At 26.0% G+C, this 18,930-nt stretch overlaps 1 protein-coding gene across 1 annotated transcript; it reads left to right on the top strand.

Annotated features, from left to right (window-relative positions):
• The first annotated feature begins 11,525 nt into the window (after window positions 1–11,525).
• On the top strand, window positions 11,526–15,473 carry LOC119614025 (homeobox protein 5-like). The gene has a single exon (XM_037970104.1). The coding sequence runs from the start codon at window positions 11,873–11,875 to the stop codon at window positions 15,149–15,151; it is 3,279 nt and encodes a 1,092-aa protein (XP_037826032.1). The 5' UTR covers window positions 11,526–11,872; the 3' UTR covers window positions 15,152–15,473.
• Window positions 15,474–18,930: the final 3,457 nt, after the last annotated feature.

The raw sequence follows: 18,930 nt of genomic DNA, 5'->3' as shown, positions 1-18,930 counted from the left end.
TTATGAATTCGAGAGTTTTTGAAAAAAGTAGTATTTCTACTACTATTTTAAAATCAAAATATTTTCAGTATTTTGATATCTCCTTATGATTTACAATAAATTGCATTACAAATTTTCCAACATTTACTAATTTTTTCATTGCTTTATTACTGTTTTTATTTGTTTTACAAATCCCTTATTTAAACATTTAATTCCTTTAAGTTTTTAATTAGTAGTTTTTTGTCTAAATAAGTTTAATTGCACAACTCAATACTTATCTTTTATTTACTTTATTTGTTTTATTAATTTATTTATTATATGTATTTCCTAATTCATTAGAAAATTTATTTATAACGGTTTTTTGTTGTTGTTAAAATTTTTATAAATTTTGTTAACTTAGTTTGTACTGTTTCAGTTAATAAATTGAAAAGATTACTATTGTTGTTGTCTTGACTTTGTTTACTTTATGTGTTTATTTCCCAGGTTTATTATGTCCCCAGTTAATTATTTTTATTTATTTTATTTATAATTAAAGATTTTTACTAAATTATTTTATAAACTTGTTAATTATAACATTTTTTGTTTGTTTTAAACAAAAACAAAGGAATAGTTTACGAGATTATCTAAGGAGTGTATGAGCAGTTTGTTTGTGTTGCTGTTTATGACAATTAAGTTTAACAAAGGGGGAGAGAGCGTGACAGTTTGTTTTGTTTTCCTTTTTTTTTTCAATTATTAATAGCAGCACCTGACAAGGTCATAATGCATTCATTCATAATGCAATAAACTATAATAAGGGAGTGTAAGGTGTTACCATAGTAGTTATTTTTCTACTTTTTTTTTGCCAATTTTATATAGAAATATAATTTTTTTACTCATAAAATTTTTCAAATTTATATTCTATCATAAAAATTAAGATTTTCCAACTTTTTACAAAAAGTAGTATTTTTACTACTATTTTAAAATCCAAAAATTTTAGTTTTTTTTCATAACTCTATTGCATTTGCTATAAATTGTAATATACGTTTTATAAAATTTTTTCAAAATTTCAAAAATGTAGTAGCTAATTTAGTACTTTTTCATAAAATTTTATAAAAATTTTATTTTTTTATTTTAATAATTTTTTCTAAAACAAATTTTATGCAAAAATAGTGTGAAATTCACACTTTTGTTAAAAAGTAGTATTTCTACTACTATTTTAAAATCAAAAAATTTTAGTATTTTTCATAACTCTGTTGTATTTGATATAAATTGTAATATAAATTTTATACAATTTTTTAAAAATTGTAAAAAAGTAGTAGCTAATTTAGTACTTTTTGCAAAATTTTTATAAAAAAATTAAATTTTCTTATTTAAAAAAAATTTCTTAATCAGATTTTATAAGAAAAATTTAAAAAATCCACACTTTTGTTAAAAAGTAGTATTTCTACTACTATTTTAAAATCAAAAAATTTTAGTATTTTTATAACTCTGTTGTATTTGCTATAAATTGTAGTATAAATTTTATAAAATTTTTCAAAAATTGTAAAAAAGTAGTAGCTAATTTAGTACTTTTTGTAAAATTTTTATAAAAAATTTAATTTTCTTATTTAAAAAAATTTTCTTAATCAGATTTCAAAAGAAAAATTTTAAAATTCCACACTTTTGTTAAAAAGTAGTATTTTACTACTTTTTTATTTAACATTTTTTTGCAAAAATGTTAGTATTTTTCATAACTTTCTTTGCATTTTCTATAAATTATTACAAAAATTTCGGCAGATTTTGTAAAAAATTCAAAAAGTAGTAGCTAATTTAGTACTTTTTGAAAATTTTTCATTCACTAATTTATGTATAATTTCCCTATAAAATTTTATATCCTTTTTAAAGTACTTTTCCGTTCTCATTTACCTAAAGGGTGTGTATTTTTTTTTTTCTCCTTTATGTACAAAAAATAACTTAAACTAGTAATTACTCTTTAGGGAGTTAACACACACTCCTCATTTTCCCCCCTTTCGGTGTGTTAAAGTCCAGCAAATCTACTTTATTTTTTGGTTTAAATGTTTATTTTTATAAAATTTTCTCTATATGGAAAACACCCCCGTCTAACACAAAAGATCACAACAAATGTTTGCTGTTTGACGATGACTCAACTATTTGCAAATAAAAACCATATTGTTGTAGTTTTGAATTGTTGTTCTCACTAGTATTGTACAAATAAGTACAAGACACCAAATTGTTATAGTTTTATTTTCAAAAATAAGTAAATAAAGAAGTGTGTTGTCAACTTTTATTATTTAAGTTGTGTATAGAGTTGATGTTTATATAAAGATAAGAAACAAATTTTAAATTGAAAACTAAAAAGAAGTGGAGAAAAATATTGCAGAATTAACGGAAAATAATAATTTATAGGAAATTTATATATTTAAAAAAGTAGTATTTCTACTACTATTTTAAACTCGAAATTTTTTACTATTTTTAATAACTCCGTCATGTGCCCAATAAACTGTAATGCAAATTTTATAAACTTTACTACCTTTTGTAGAAAAAGTAGTAGCTAATTTTGTGCTTTTTAAAAAATTTTATAAAAAAAATGATTTTCTTTAGGTAAAAATTATTCTAAATCATATTTCATTAAAACATTTTGAGAGTTCCGCACTTTTTGAAAAAAGTGTATATATCTACTACTATTTTAAAATCAAATTTGTTTACCATTTTTGATAACTCTGTTATATTACCAATAAACTGTAATACAAATTTCATAAAATTTACTACCTTTTGTATAAAAGTAGTAGCTAATTAGTACTTTTTAAAAAAATTATATAAAAAATTTGATTTTATTTAAGAAAAATTATTGTTAAACATATTTCATAAGAAAAATTTAAGAATTCTAAACTTTTTGAATAAGGTAGTATTTCTACTACTATTTTAAAGTCGAAATATTTTTATGTTTTTGTTATCTCTTTATGATTTTCTTTAAGTTAAAATTATTCTAAATCATATTTCATTAAAACATTTTGAGAGTTCCGCACTTTTTGAAAAAAGTAGTATATCTACTACTATTTTAAAATCAAATTTGTTTACCATTTTTGATAACTCTGTTATATTCCCAATAAACTGTAATACAAATTTCATAAAATTTACTACCTTCTGTAAAATAGTAGTAGCTAATTTAGTACTTTTTAAAAAAAATTATATAAAAAATTTGATTTTATTTAAGAAAAAATTATTGTTAAACATATTTCATAAGAAAAATTTAAGAATTCTAAACTTTTTGAATAATGTAGTATTTCTACTACTTTTTTAAAATCGAAATATTTTTATGTTTTTGTTATCTCTTTATGATTTGCAATAAATTGCATTAACAATTTTATAAAATATTCTATCTTTTATAAAAAAGTAGTAGCTAATTTAGTAGTTTTTGTAAAATTTTTATGAAAAAATTAAATTTTCTTTATGCAAAAATTTTCCTAAAACATATCTAATAAGAAAATTGTGAGAATTGTAGAGTTTTTGAAAAAAGTAGTATTTCTACTACTATTTTAAAATCAAATTTGTTTAATATTTTTAATAACTCTGTTATATTCCCAATAAACTCTAATACAAATTTTATAAAATTTACTACCTTTAGCACAAAAGTAGTACCTAATTTAGTACTTTTTGACAAAATTTTATAAAAAATTACATTTTCTTTTAGTACAAATTTTTTTAAATCATATTTCATAGGAAATTTTTGAGAATTTCAAACTTTTTGAAAAAGTAGTATTTCTACTACTATTTTAAAAGTGACAAAATTTGAACTTTTTTAAAAATTTTCCATAATATATAAAATAAAAAGACCAAAATCTTAGCTATTTGTTAAAAAAATCTGCTATATTTGTTAACTGTACTGTTACCACCTCTTCTTTTCTACTTCAATTTCTTTAAAAGAACATTTGTGTGTGTTCGTTCTCTCTCCTCCATATGTCGTCTATAATTTGTGCAAAATGTGGATGCAGCACTTTTGTGTTTTCATAGCAAACGTTATTTTAAAGTCGTCAGTGTTTTGGTTTCTAATAATACGAAATCTTTTTTCATGAAAATAAACAACTAAGAGGTAGAAAAAACCAGCAGAAGAATAACAACAAAAGACACATACTTAATCAATAAATATATGGTAGACATTTATTTAAGTATTGTTAAGGTTTTTTGTAAATAATTTTCAAGAATCATCAATTTTCTTTCAACAATAGCAGTGACAAGAAAGCAACAGTTTTAAAGCGAAAAAAGAGAAAAAGTAGTAAATATTTTACTACTTTTTGCATTTTTTTTACAAAAAATATAATTTTTTTTAAGTTAAGTTGTCTGTAATTAACATTTTATTATAAAAAATGAAAAATTTCAAACTTTGTAAAAAAGTAGTATTTTACTACTATTTTAAAATTAAAATTTTTTCATATTTTGTTGTTAGTTTTGTATTTGCAATAAATTATATTAAAAGTTTTAAAAAATTTACTACCTTTTGAAAAAAAAGTAGTAGCTAATTTAGTACTTCTTGGAAAATTTTTATAAAAACAGTTATTTTCTTTATGCAAAAATCTTTAGAATGATATTTTACTAAAAAATATTATAAATTCTTAGCTTTTTTAAAAAAGTAGTATTTCTACTACTATTTTAAAATTGCAAAATTTTTATATTTTTGTTATACGTTTTGTATTTGCAATAAATTATAACAAAAATGTTAAAAATTTTACTACCTTTAAAAAAAAAGTAGTAGCTAAATTAGTACTTTTTGAAAAATGTTTATAAAAAATTAATTTTTCTTAATGTAAAACTGTTACTGAATCATATTTTATTAGAAAATTTTGTGAATTGAGCTCATTTTAAAAAAAGTAGTATTTCTACTACTATTTTAAATTTACAAAATTTTCATATTTTTGTTATCAGTTTTGTATTTGAAATAAATTATAACAAAAATTTTACGAAATTTACTACTTTTTGTTAAAAAGTAGTAGCTAATTTCGTACTTTTGAAAAATTTTTATAAAAAAAATTTAATTTTCTTTATGGAAAAATTTTTCTCAATCATACTTTATTACAAGATTTTGTTAAATCCACAGTTTTTTAAAAAAGTAGTATCTCTACTACTATTTTAAAATTGCCAAATTTTTATATTTTTGTAATGTATACTTGTTTTAAAGAAATTCTTCAATATTTTTTTTTGTCAAATTTATTATTTTTTTGTAAAAAGGTAGTAAATATTGTACTACTTTTTGCAAAATTTTTACAAAAAAATAAAATTTTCCTAAAGTTGAGATTTTTGTTATTAATATTCTATATAAAAAATTTGATTTCTTAAACTTTTTAAAAAAGTAGTATTTCTACTACTATTTTTAAAATTGCAAAATTTTAATATTTTTCAATTATTTAATAATTATTCTATAAAATTTTTGGATTTTCTTTGATTTCATTAAATTTTATAAAAATTTGCCTTTTTTTAGTGAAATCTTAATAAAATGTGACGCTTTACATTTGCCGCTTCTATTGTATTTAATCAACCACTGTCTCATTATTCTCTATAATTTATACTCTTTGATTAGCAAATAACTTTTTTCGTCTTTTTTATTGTTATTGTTCTGATTAGAAAAACAACAAGAACAGAACATAAACAAGATATTGATACTCAAAGTTATTAACAAATGAAAACAAACCAACAGAGACAAATGGACAGACAGACAGATAGGTCACACATACACGATTTATGTTATTGTTATTATAGTTGTTGTTGTTATTTTTATCAATTGAAGTTTATTATTATTGCTATATTGTTGTTATCATTGTGTCAAAGTACATAACATGATTGTGTGTGTATTGGTTATTTAAAGTACTTTTTTTTTCTATAACTAAAATCAATAAGTAGAGATGGAGGGAGTTTAGCACCTCTCTCTCTCTATTCGCTCTTTAACAGTATTCTATACAAATTTCTTAGATTTCTTTAAAAAATTTTTATTGTTTTCTTTTTAAATATTGCGAAAAACGTTTAAAATAGTGTTATCATTAGAATAAATAAATAAATAAATATTAAAGTAAATAACACTTAACTAATATTAAATATTTGTAGAATTATTTAAAAAATCAATAAAGAAATTGTAATTAATAAAAAGCGAAAAACAAATGACCATTACAAAAATGTAAAGAGGAAAGAGTTTAAAGATAAAGAGCATTTTCTGTAGAAAACTTATAAACTAAGAGGACATTTCCCTTCTCAAAAAAAAAATTAATAAATTTTGTTATAAACAAGTTTTAAAGAACATTTTTAAAAATGTAATTTTTAAAAAAAGTAACTTTTTGAAGATTTTGTATACAAAAACTTAATTGTAACAGTTTTCCTATAGAAAAAGCTAAGTATAACTGTTTTTATGATACAAAAATATTCAGTATAACAGTTTTTTTGAATAGAAAAACTTCTATAACTATAACAGTTTTTTTTATAGAAAAAGGTCAGTTCTATAGAAATATTTCAGTATAACAGTTTCTATTATATAATGTGTTCAGTATAACAGATTTCGGTATAAAATTTCCAGTATAACAGTTTTTTTTTACAGAAAAACTGCAGTATAACAGTTTGTCCTATAAAAATCATTCATTATGACAGTCTTTTTTTGTAGAAAATTGTCAGTATAACAGTTTTTTCTATAGAAAATTTGCGTATAATATTAATATTTAGTATAAAACTTTTTTATAGAAAAACTTCAGTATAACAGATTTATACATAGAAAAACTTCAGTATAACAGTTTTTATTATATGAAATATTCAGTATAACAGTTTGTCATATAGAAATATTTCATTATGATAGTTTTTTTAAAGAAAAACTTCAGTATAACAGTTTGTTCTATAGAAATCTTTCATTATGACAGTTTTTCGGTACAAAATTGTCAGTATAACAGTTTGTTCTATAGACAATTTTCAGTATAACAGTTTTTTTTTATAGAAAAATGTCAGTTCTATAGAAATATTTCAGTATAACAGTTTCTATTATATAAAGTGTTCAGTATAACAGATTTTGGTATAAAATTTCCAGTATAACAGTTTTTTTACAGAAAACTGCAGTATAACAGTTTGTCCTATAAAAATCATTCATTATGACAGTCTTTTTTTGTAGAAAATTGTCAGTATAACAGTTTTTTCTATAGAAAATTTTGCGTATAATATTAATATTTAGTATAAAACTTTTTTATAGAAAAACTTCAGTATAACAGATTTATACATAGAAAAACCTCAGTATAACAGTTTTTATTATATGAAATATTCAGTATAACAGTTTGTCATATAGAAATATTTCATTATGAGAGTTTTTTTTAAAGAAAAACTTCAGTATAACAGTTTGTTCTATAGAAATCTTTCATTATGACAGTTTTTCGGTACAAAATTGTCAGTATAGCAGTTCTATAGACAATTTTCAGTATAACAGTATTATATAAAATGTTCAGTATAACAGTTTTTCTGTAGTAAATCTTCAGTATAAAAGTTTTTTCCATAATAAATGTTCAGTATAACAGTTTGTCTTATGGAAAACATTATGTATAACAGTTTTTTTTTATAGAAAAAAATCTATATAAAAGTTTTTATATAGAAAACCTCAGTATAACAGTTTGATCTATAGAAAAACTTCAGTATAACAGTTTTTACTATATGAATTGTTCAATATAACAGCTTGTCTTATATAAATCTTTCATTATGACAGTTTTTCCTGTATGTATGTTATATAGAACAGTTTGTTCTATAGAGAAAATTCAATATAACAGTATGTTCTATAGAAAAAGTTCAATATAGCTGTTTTTCTATATGCAAAATTCGGTGTAACAGTTTGCTCTATAAAAACAATTTAGTATAACAGTTTATTCTATAGAAGAAGTTCAGTATAACTGTTTGCTCTGTAGAAAACTTTCAGTATAATAGTTTTTTCTTTAGTGAAACAGTTTGTTCTATAGAAATAGTATAGTATAACAGTTTTTTTTCCATCGAAAACCTTCAGTATAACAGTTTGTTCTATAGAAAAGTTTCAGTATAACAGTTTGTTCTATGGGAAAAAAATCAGTATAACAGTTTGCTCTATAGAAAAATTTCAGTATAGCAGTTTGCTCTATAGAAACATTTCAGTATAACAGTTTGATCTATAGAAAAACTTCAGTATAATAATTTGTTCTGTAGAAAAACTTCGGTATAACAGTTTGTTATATAGAAAAACTTCAGTATAATAGTTTGTACTATAGAAAAACTTCGGTATAACAATTTGTTATAAAGAAAAAATTCAGTATATTTTCAGTATAACAGTTTTTCTGTAAAAATTCTTTAGTGTATCAGTTTTTCTATAGTTTTGTAGTTTGTTCTATAAAAAAGTTTCAGTTTAACAGTATCTTCCATAGAAATAGTTCAGAAAAGTTCAGTATAACAGTTCTTTTTCTATCGAAAACCTTCAGTATATATTAGTTTTCTTAAAGAAACTTACAAAATTTCTTTTATTTTGTCCGAAATGGTCACCTTTTTCTTTACACAATTTTTTAACACCTTCAACCTTTTGTTTGAACCTTATGAAAAGCCTCTTATTTGCATATTTAATTAAACCTTTGTCTTATTACGTTTATTTGTTGTTGTTAATAAAATCAATTCATTGTTTCTTGCTAAAAAAAAAATAACTTTAAACAAAATAAAAGAAACTAAATACATACAAGCAATAAACACTCGGTGGTGGTCACCTTTGTTGACAACTTTACTTTAGCAAAATCATATACAAAATAATGCTCTTATTTAAATTTATACAGGTTTGTGTGTGTGTAGATTGGGTATGCAAAACAAGTGCTCTCTTAAAATTTACCTCATGCTACGATTAAGAAATTAAACCGGTTGTTTTTTTATTTTTTGAGTTAGTGATACTTTTGTGGACTATGTTGACAATGATAAACAATCGTCGCTCTTTCTCTCTCTCTCTCTTACTCTTTTTGTTTAACTCTTTCTATTGGTGTTTGTCTCACTCTCTCTTGAATTTGCATATCAATTACTGTTATATTTGTATGAGTATTATTAGGCATACATACATATATTTTTGAATACCAATCAATAATAAAACAGAATAAAAATTTGTATAAAAAGCCAATACAACTGCAATAATAGCAACAACAAAAAGTAAATGTAATCAAAACAAAGTTAAAAAACAAACCAGACTACCCTCACTATATGTATGTAAGTGGTGTATGACTTTTTCACATGATTTTATTTGATTTTTTTTTGCAAAAATTAAAAAAAAATAAACTCAACAAGAATTAATAAGTCTGCCTATGGCGCCATTACGTTTTTAAATTCTTATTGGTTTGTTTTTTAACTTAAAAAGGGTTAATTGTTGAACTATAAAAGGGTTGCTTTTTCATGAAAACATGATTATAATTTTATGGTTTTAATATTAACCATATGTTTTGTTGATAAATGCAATTATATTAGATTTTTTTTTGAAGTTTTTGAAGGGAAATCTAAATGAGTCATAGATTTTTAAACCTTAATTTGTAGATGATTAAATGACATTTCTAACAAATTTGTGGTAAATCATTTGAATGGGGTTTGATATGGGTTTTTCTATTGAAATCATCTATACAGCTTTTAAATCTTCAATATAACAGTTTTTTCTATAGGGAATTTTCAGTATAAGATTTTTTTCTACAGAAAAATTTCAGTGTAACAGTTTTTTCTATAACAAATATTCAGTATAACCGTTTTCTATAGGCTTTTCTACCAAAAAAACCTTGAGTATAACAGTTTATTCTATAGTATAACAGTTTTTCTATTGAACATTTTCCTTAAAACAGTCTTTTCTCTAGACTGTTAGCCTTTTCTACTAAAAAAATCTTGAGTATAACAGTTTTTTTCTATAGTACAACAGTTTTTCTATTGAACATTTTCCGTATAACAGCCTTTTATCTAGAAAATCCTTAGCATAACCAGTTTTTTCTATAAAATAAGTTCAGTATAACAGTTTTTTTCCATAGAAAAACTTCCGTATAACATTTGTTCTAAACATAAACCCTAGTATAACAGTACTTTCTACGGAAACTTTCAGTATAAAAGTTTTTCTATAGAAAATGTTTATTAAAACAGTTTTCTCCATAAAACATTACAGTATAACAGTTTGTCGTATAGAAAATCTTCAGTATATCCGTATACCAGTTATTCTGCAATATAACAAATTTTCTATAGAAATTCTTCAGTATAACAGTTATTTCTATAGAAAATCTTTAATATAAGAGTTTTCTACAGACAATATTCAAAAAACTCTAGTATAAATGTTTTTTCTGTAAAAAAGTTCAGTATAACAGTTTTTTCTTTAGTATAACAGTTCCTTCTATAGAAAATATTAAGAAAAACTCTAGTATAAGAGTTTTTCTTTTAGAAAATATCAATAAAAACTCTAGTATAAAAGGTTTTCTATAGAAAATCTTTAGTATAACAATTTTTTCTAAAGACAATATTCAGAAATACTCTAGTATAACAGTATAAAAGTTTTTTCTTTAGTATAACAGTTCTTTCTATAGAAAATATTAAGAAAAACTCTAGTATAAGAGTTTTTTCTATAGAAAATATCAAGAAAAACTCTAGTATAACTGGTTTAATATAGAAATTCTTCAGTATTACAGTTGTTTCTATAGAAAATCTTTAGTATAACAGTTTTATTTATAAAAATATCCCGTATACAAGTTATTCCCATAGAAAATATTCAATATAACAAGTTTTCTATAGAAATTCTTCAGTATAACAGTTGTTTCTATAGAAAATCTTGAGTATAACAGTTTTTCCTACAGATAATATTCGGAAAAACTCTAGTATAACTGTTTATTCTGTAAAAAAGTTCAGCATAACAGTTTTTTCTTTAGAAAATCTTTAGTATAACAGTTTTTTCTATAGAAAACTCCAAGAAAAACTCTAATATAACTGTTTTTATATAGAAAATATCAATAAAAACTCTAGTATAACAGATTTTTCCATAGAAAACCATGAATATAACAAAAATTTTCCTGAAATTCTTCAGTATAACAGTTGTTCCTGTAGAATGTCTTTAGTAAAACAATTTTTTTTCCATAGAAAATCTTTGGTATAAAAGTTTTTTCAATAGAAAATATTTAGTATAACAGTTTTCTCCATAGAAAATCTTCAGTATAACAGTTTTTCTATAGAACATCTTCAGTATAACAGTTTTTTTCCATAGAAAATCTTTAATATTACATTTTTTATGTAACTTTTTTATAAAAAATGTTCAGTATGACAGTTATTCCTATAGAAAATGTTCAGTATAACAGTTTTTCAATAGCACAACCGTTTTTTCTCTAGAAGACTTCATAACAATAGCATTTTCTATAGAAAAAATTCATTATTACAGTTTTTTTCTTTAGAAAATCTTCAATATAAAAGTTTCTTTATAGAAAATCTTGAGTATAACAGTTTCTGTTTGTATAAAAAAGTCAGTTTTCTGATCTAATAACACTTTATTTAAATTTTTATGCAGAAAATTAACATATTTTTCTTATATTCTTTTTCTTGTTTTTCCATTTTGTTTGCAGATGGTTTACCACAAGTCTGTTCAACCAAAGATTATTCCACTACTACTACAACAACTAAGGTAAATAAACAATATATTACAACGACAGCAACAACAGCAAAGCCGGCAATAAATATTAAATCATTTAAAACAACATCATCATCGCCACTCAAAGAAAAAGCTGAAAAATTGTTTGGAGGTCAATATACAGCAACATCAGCAGCAACAACAATAACAACTTCATCATCATCGTCGTCAAGCTGCTCAGCATTGTTTGCAACAACCAAAGAAGAAGAGATCTTTTCTATAAAACAAACTAAAGAGAGTTTAGAAAAGAATCGACAAGAAAATAATGAAATAATGGCTGAACAACAGCAACAACAAGAATATTTTGAAATTTTCAAGAAAACCAAAGAAATAATAAATGAAGAAGAGCAACGGCAACAACAACAAGAATTTAATGATGAAACACTAATAACTAATGCTAGTATTACAAATAAACAACAACAACAACAACAATTACAAGAAATGGCAACTCGTTTAACGGGTTCTACTAATACAAATACTGCTTCCTCTTCTTCACCATCATCATCATCATCATCATCAGCAGCAACATTAACAAAGAGAACTGAGAATGAGAGAGAAAATAGCGGGTTTTTGTTAAACACAACAACTGGAGCAAATGTGTTTGCTACTAATAGTAATCATCAGTCTCTAAATAAATGCGAGAGTGAACGTTTAGTATGTGCGGCAAATAATATTACGGGAGTTACAAATAATATTAATAATAATTTTAATAATACAACAACAGCAACAAATAATAGTGTAACTATTGGTGTTATAAGTGTTAGTGGTAATAATCAAAATAGTAGTAGTGCTGGTATAGTGAAAATCTCACAAAAATTACAAGAAAATCAATTTATTAAAAACGAACAACAACAACAGCAGCAGCAACAGTTGAATAATAAAAAATTTATAAAATTTAAACAAAATACTGTAACGGGTGCAAGTTTTGGCGAGGATTTAAAGTCGCCTAGTAAATTAACCTCTAGCAATTCGGCAGGCAGTTTAGCCGGATCAGCAGCAGCAGCAGCCACATTTTTGCCCTCATCTAGTGGTAATTGTTTGGTTAAAAAGAAAATGGTGGCCGTGCAAGAAATGAAAAAGTCCTCACAGAATAATACACATTTAAGTGGCTGTTTGGCCACAAATCGTTTAAATAATCGTGTAGGAGGAGGTGGAGGCGGTGGGGTTAACGTGGAGTCCTCTGAATTGGATACCAATGAGGATTTAAGTTATGGTCCGGGTATTGTTTCCAAATTAAGATGCCGCTATTTAAGTTTGGCTTTAAGGGAATCCATGGAACAGCAGCGTTTAAATAAAGATCAATTAAGACGTTCTACTAGTTTAAATAATTTACTGGATAATCATAATGAGGAGGAAAATTGTGATGAAGATGAAGAGGTGGAGGCTGAGGATGATGAAGATGCTAATCAACAGGATTTTATTTATGAAAACTTTAAACAGGAATCGCCTAAGAAAACTGGAATTTTGAAAACGTCTCTAAATAAAACTCCCGAAAAAAGGTATTCCCCCCATAATCAGGGTTCAAATGGTGTGGGTGTTACCTTTACCGAAACCTCATATAATAAACGTTCTCGCCATTTGAAACGGGGCAATGATTCTTTGAAAAGAGCCCGTTCTGTAGAGGCTTTATTAAGTGAAAAGTCTCCTTGGCATACTAGAGCCAATACCTCGGCTCCCTGTGCTAATCAGGTGAGCATAGAAGATAAAATTCATAATGCTAGAGAAAGACTGCAACAGGGTACGGATCATATGCCTCCCAAAAGACTAACCTCCATAATAGATGATACCGAAAGACCTCCACCGGATTTGGTTAAGCAAACTTTAAAAATGTTTGAGGCCTCGGCTAATCGTAGACCCAGAGCCACCAATCGTGGCAACTGCAAAGGTGAGGTGGCCAGTAAAGTGGAAACTTTTAAAAATATCATTAAAGAACAAAAACCTTTGCCTACTTACAACAAATCTCTAAGTCCCACTAAGAAATTAAATCTAACGCCACAACAACCACAAAAACCTTTAAAATCGTCCACACCACAAGCCAATGATCTATTGCAATCTCCCTTGGGTAGAAAGGTCCTTAACAAGGCTATGGCCAATAATACATCTGCCGAAAGTTTAACACCTTTAAAAGGTCTTAGCTCGCTATCAGAACATACACCGGACATAATACCGCGACAAAAATTCAATCAAGAGCGTGAACAAAATAAAAATAAAGAGCAAATGGATCTGCCAAATAAAGAGAAACTAACTAAGAGAGATCTAAATAAAGAGAAATTTGAAATGGTAACCGATTCTCCGGTCACATCGCTCAGCAAAGAGTTAAGTAAATTGAAATTAAACGATAACACACCAACTAAAAGCAATAGCAGCGATAACTGCAGCAAAAATGCTGTCAACGAAGGTGGTGATCATGGTGGTGACGCATCATGCCAACGCCACAATATAAATAACAAATATCCCCCCTACAACAACGATTTAATAAACGAAGAAAGCAACTCTCTTAAAAACGAAAACGATAAGATTATAAATAATAAAAAATCAAATAATACTGAAGCTACTACAACTACAGCAACTACAATTTCAAGCAACAGCAGCAACAATACGATCGCTATGAAAAACGAAGAAGCAACAGTTAATAATTATGACTGTTTAACAAAGAAGACGGACAAAGAAGAAAACGGCGACAACAACGTAGACGACGCCTCAACGCCTCCTCCCAGTAGTAGTGATTTAAGTGATGGTGGTGAAGACATCGATCACGATACGGGCGATTTGAAATTAACAACCTCAAAACGTATAACGCGCACGGCACTCGATAATATAGCAAAAGCGGGTTATACACAACAATTTAAATTCAATACAACAACAACAACAAATTCACCCTCTTCCTCCACCTCCAATTCCTCTTCCACAAACTCCTCTACAGCCCTTAATACGGGCAAACAAATAGGTGTTATACGTCCTTTACTCAATACCCAACAGCAGCAGCAGCAACAACAACAGCAAAAAATCAACGATTCCACTATGGAAACTTTAAAACATTCCTCCCCTAATAACACCAATCTTACTTCACGCGAAATAGAAAAGAATCGCATAAATGATTTGAAAAAATCCACCAATTCTACACATCAAACTTCTCCTACTGCAACAGCCCATAATACATCCTCCTCCACCTCCTCGCCCTCAGCTAGTCTTGAACATCATGTGATTAAATCAACAGCCCCAAACGCTGCAACAGCTTCTACTACCGGCTATTCCGATGTTGATTCCGTTATAAGTGCTACAAATAGTCCATTGTGGGCCATGCGTAAACGACGCCAGGCACCACCAGCTGCACCTGCCGAAAATACCTCTATGGTGTTTAATTTTTCAAATCGTAAAGAGGTTCCCGATTATATAGAAAATGATGGTGTTATTTTTAGACGCAAAAGAGAATTGCCAAAGGTAAGTAGTTGTAAACTTAAACTTCATCTTGAAAACGCTTCAAAAAAGAAAGTGAAAGTGATCTTGACATCAAAACATAGAAATCAACATAAAAGATTTCTTTATGAATAGTTAAAATTTTGAAGAAAAAAAGTGTAAAATGATAAAGAAAGTATAAAAAATGGCAACATTCCAAAACATTTTATTGTAAACTAGAAAAATTCTAAAGATCATTCATAACCTACAAGAAAACGCTAATAGTGTAACAGTGCAATACAGAAATAGAGTAATTGTTAACACAGTCTTAAACTGGTTAACAGTGATGTCAAATATGTTTCAATAATATTAAACAAAATTTGAAAGATTTCTCTCTCGATAATATTTCAAAGTGCAAAATCGACAATATTATAAAATCAATTTCAAAGTGTTTAAAAAGTAAATAAAAATCAGTGAAAAAATCGGAAAAAGTAAAAAAATCAAAGCTGCATAATTGGCCAACCGAAATATCAGCCATAAATAGGGCAACAAATTGCCTTAGGTACTATCGGATATCTAATGGGAATATCAGAATCAATACTAACTGTCCACTAGACTATAGATAAACTACACTATAAACTAGACTCTAAACTAAACCATAGACTAGACTATAAACTAGACTATAGACTAGACTATAAACTAGACTATACACTAGACTATACTATAAACTAAACTATAGACTAGACTGTAGACTAGACTATACACTAGACTATAGATTAAACTAGACTGTAGACTAGACTATACACTAGAGTATAGATTAGACTACAGACTAGATTATATACTAGACTATAGACTAGTCGACAGACTAGACTATAAACTAGACTATAGACTAGACTATAAACTAGACTATAGACTAGACTATATACTAGACTATGGACTAGACTACTGACTAGACTATAGACTAGACTATAAACTAGCCTATAGACTAGACTATATTCTATACTATATTCCATAGTTCAGATTGCAGACTAGACTATAGTTCAGACTACAGACTAGATTATAAACTAGACTATATACTACAGTCTAGACTAGACTATATCTCAGACTTTAGACTAGACCGTAAACTACACTATAGAATTGACTATAGACTTCACTATATACTATATAGACTAGACTATAGACTTGACTATAGACTAGACTATAGACTAGACCATAGACTAGAAAATAAATGTTCTATGTTCTAGAATATAGATTAGACTATAGATCAGACTATAGACTAGACTATAGACTAGACTATATACTGGACTATATACTGAACTATAGATTAGACTGTAGACTAGACTATAGATTAGAGTATAGACTATACTATAGATCAGACTACATACTAGACTAAAAGTCAGTAGACTGGGCTGTAGTTCAGATTATAGACTAGACTAGTTCAGACTATATGTTAGGCTAGAGTAATCACATTGATCCAGCTGTAGTCCAGACTATGAACTAAGCTATGGTTCAGACTAAGACTACACTATAGTCCAGACTATAGTCTTCAATCTAGATTACATTCTAGTCTTTAGTCCTTACTATAACACTGCAGCCCAGACTATAGATTGCACTTTAGCCCAGACTATAGATTGCACTATAGCCCAGACTATAGATTGCACTATAGACGAGACTATAGATTGCACTATAGTCCAGACTAAGACTACGCTATAGTTCAGACTATAGACTATACTATATTCCAGACTATAGACTACACTATAGTTCAGACTATAGACTAAACGAAGTCCAGACTATAGACTACAATATAGTCCAGACTATAGACTACACTAAAGTCTAGACTATAGACTACACTAAGTCCAGACTATAGACTACACTATAGTCCAGACTATAGACTACACTATATGTACTTGACTATATAGACTACACTAAGGCCAGACTATAGACTACACTATAGTCCAGACTATAGTTCAGAATATAGATTAGACTATAGTTCAGGCTATAGACAATACTATAGTCTAGACTATAGACTATACTATAGTCTAGACTATAGACAATACTATAGTCTAGACTATAGACTATACTATAGTCTAGACTATAGACTATACTATAGTCTAGACAATAGACTACACTATAGTCCAGACTATTGACTACATCATAGTCCAGACTATAGACTACACAGTCTGGACTACACTATAGTCCTGACTATAGTGTATAGTCCAGAATATAGACTACACTATAGTCCAGACAATAGACTACAATATAGTCCCGACTATATATATAGTTTCGAATATAGATTAGACTACAGTTCAGAATATAGATTAGACTACAGTTCTGAATATAGATTAGACTATAGTTTAGGCTATAGACTGTGATGACTATAGATTGCATTATAGCCCACATTACGTACTACACTATAGTCCAAACTTTAGACTAAACTATCGCCCATAATATGGTCTGGTAATAGTCCTTATTATAGTTCACTTAATAGAATAATTTCGTCTATGAAACCGTCTTTCAACAGTTAGTTGTTCGGATTATATTTCGTTTTTTTTCTTTGGCATACCAACCAATTAAATATTTCTTTGTTAAACATCTTAAATTAATGGTTTTAAGATTTAAAGATAAAACTTTTTTATGTTTCATTTAAACAATGGATATTTAGCTAAAGTTTCTAACGTATGCAGTCAAATTTAAAAACAAATTTTTTAACGTATTTTTATTTTATTTAATTGTTTTTTAATGTTTAAAAACTATATTTGGTTTATATAACCATTTAGAAAACTTGTTTTCGTTTAACGATCACTTTCATTTTAATGATTGATTTTTGTTGTTGTTTTTTGAGGTTTTAAAACAAAGTTAAGAAATTTTTTAGGATTTTTGGTAGAAGTTAGAAGAAACATTTTGAATAGCGAAGGAATATAGTAGTCTTATTAAGCTTTATGACCCAAATTTATATATTTATACATTAAACTCGACATTTTCTTATCTTAAATAGCAGGGAAATACAAAATTTTTTAAAAATAACAATATTTCAATAACTTTGTTTGTTATATTGAAGGGGGTTTTGGTTATCAAGAAATTTTAGTTATTCATTATTTTATAGCTCTGCCATGACATTAAAAACTGCATTTTTATTTCTCTTAAACACATTTTAGGAAATTTTAAACAATTGAAGTTTATTGACACATATTTGGTCAAAAAATTATAAAGAAAACAAAAAGTTATCACTTAACACAACATTGCGTCACAATGACAACTTCCGTAGTTTTAAAAAAATGAACAAAAATAAATGAAATATTTATTTCTTTTTAAATGTTTTTTAATATTTTTTTCTAAAGCCTTTTAAAGTTATTATAAAAAATTGTTTTTTAATTTATTATTTAAGATTCTTTGTTTAAAAGTTTTGCTGTTTCTTTTTCTTTAATTTTTTTGTGGATTTTTTATTTATTTTATAAAGTTTTTATAAAACCACAAAAAGATATAAATGAATATTTCTTTGTTTTTTTTTTTTTTTATAAAAAAACTCTTGGGCCGATTATTTATTATCTATTAAATGTAAATGTTTATGTCTTGTGATTTAATAGGGTTTTAGCTACAGATTGACAACAGTAATAAACAAACAGAGTTGCATTTCTTTAGCATAATGACATTATGCTAGAGTGACAACAATAATAAGTAAACAAAGTTGCAAATTTTTATGCTTTATGTGTGAAAGAGAGAAGAAAAGAGTGATAGAGTGTTGGGTGTGATTGATTTTTGTTTGTTTTTGTTCATAATCAAAACAAAGCCATAAACTTAAGAGTTGCCACATTATTTTCTTTAGTTTTCAAACAAATTTCAAAGAATTCCTTTATAATTCAAGAAATATGATTAAATAAGCAAAAATTTATTAAGAAATAAAATCAAATATCTTTAAATTATAATAAAATTCTTTA

This window comes from Lucilia sericata, unplaced genomic scaffold, assembly GCF_015586225.1.
Source record: "Lucilia sericata isolate MDLA Ls3-8-SP2 unplaced genomic scaffold, ASM1558622v1 Contig002513F_arrow, whole genome shotgun sequence".
NCBI classification, from domain to species: Eukaryota; Metazoa; Arthropoda; class Insecta; order Diptera; family Calliphoridae; genus Lucilia; species Lucilia sericata.
The sequence above is the reverse complement of the archived record's forward strand: the minus strand, read 5'-3'. Positions and strand labels throughout refer to the sequence as shown.

Excerpts from the sequence above, each read along its gene's own strand:
- LOC119614025 (XM_037970104.1), top strand. The coding sequence starts at position 11,873 with ATGGCTGAACAACAGCAACAACAAGAATATTTTGAAATTTTCAAGAAA.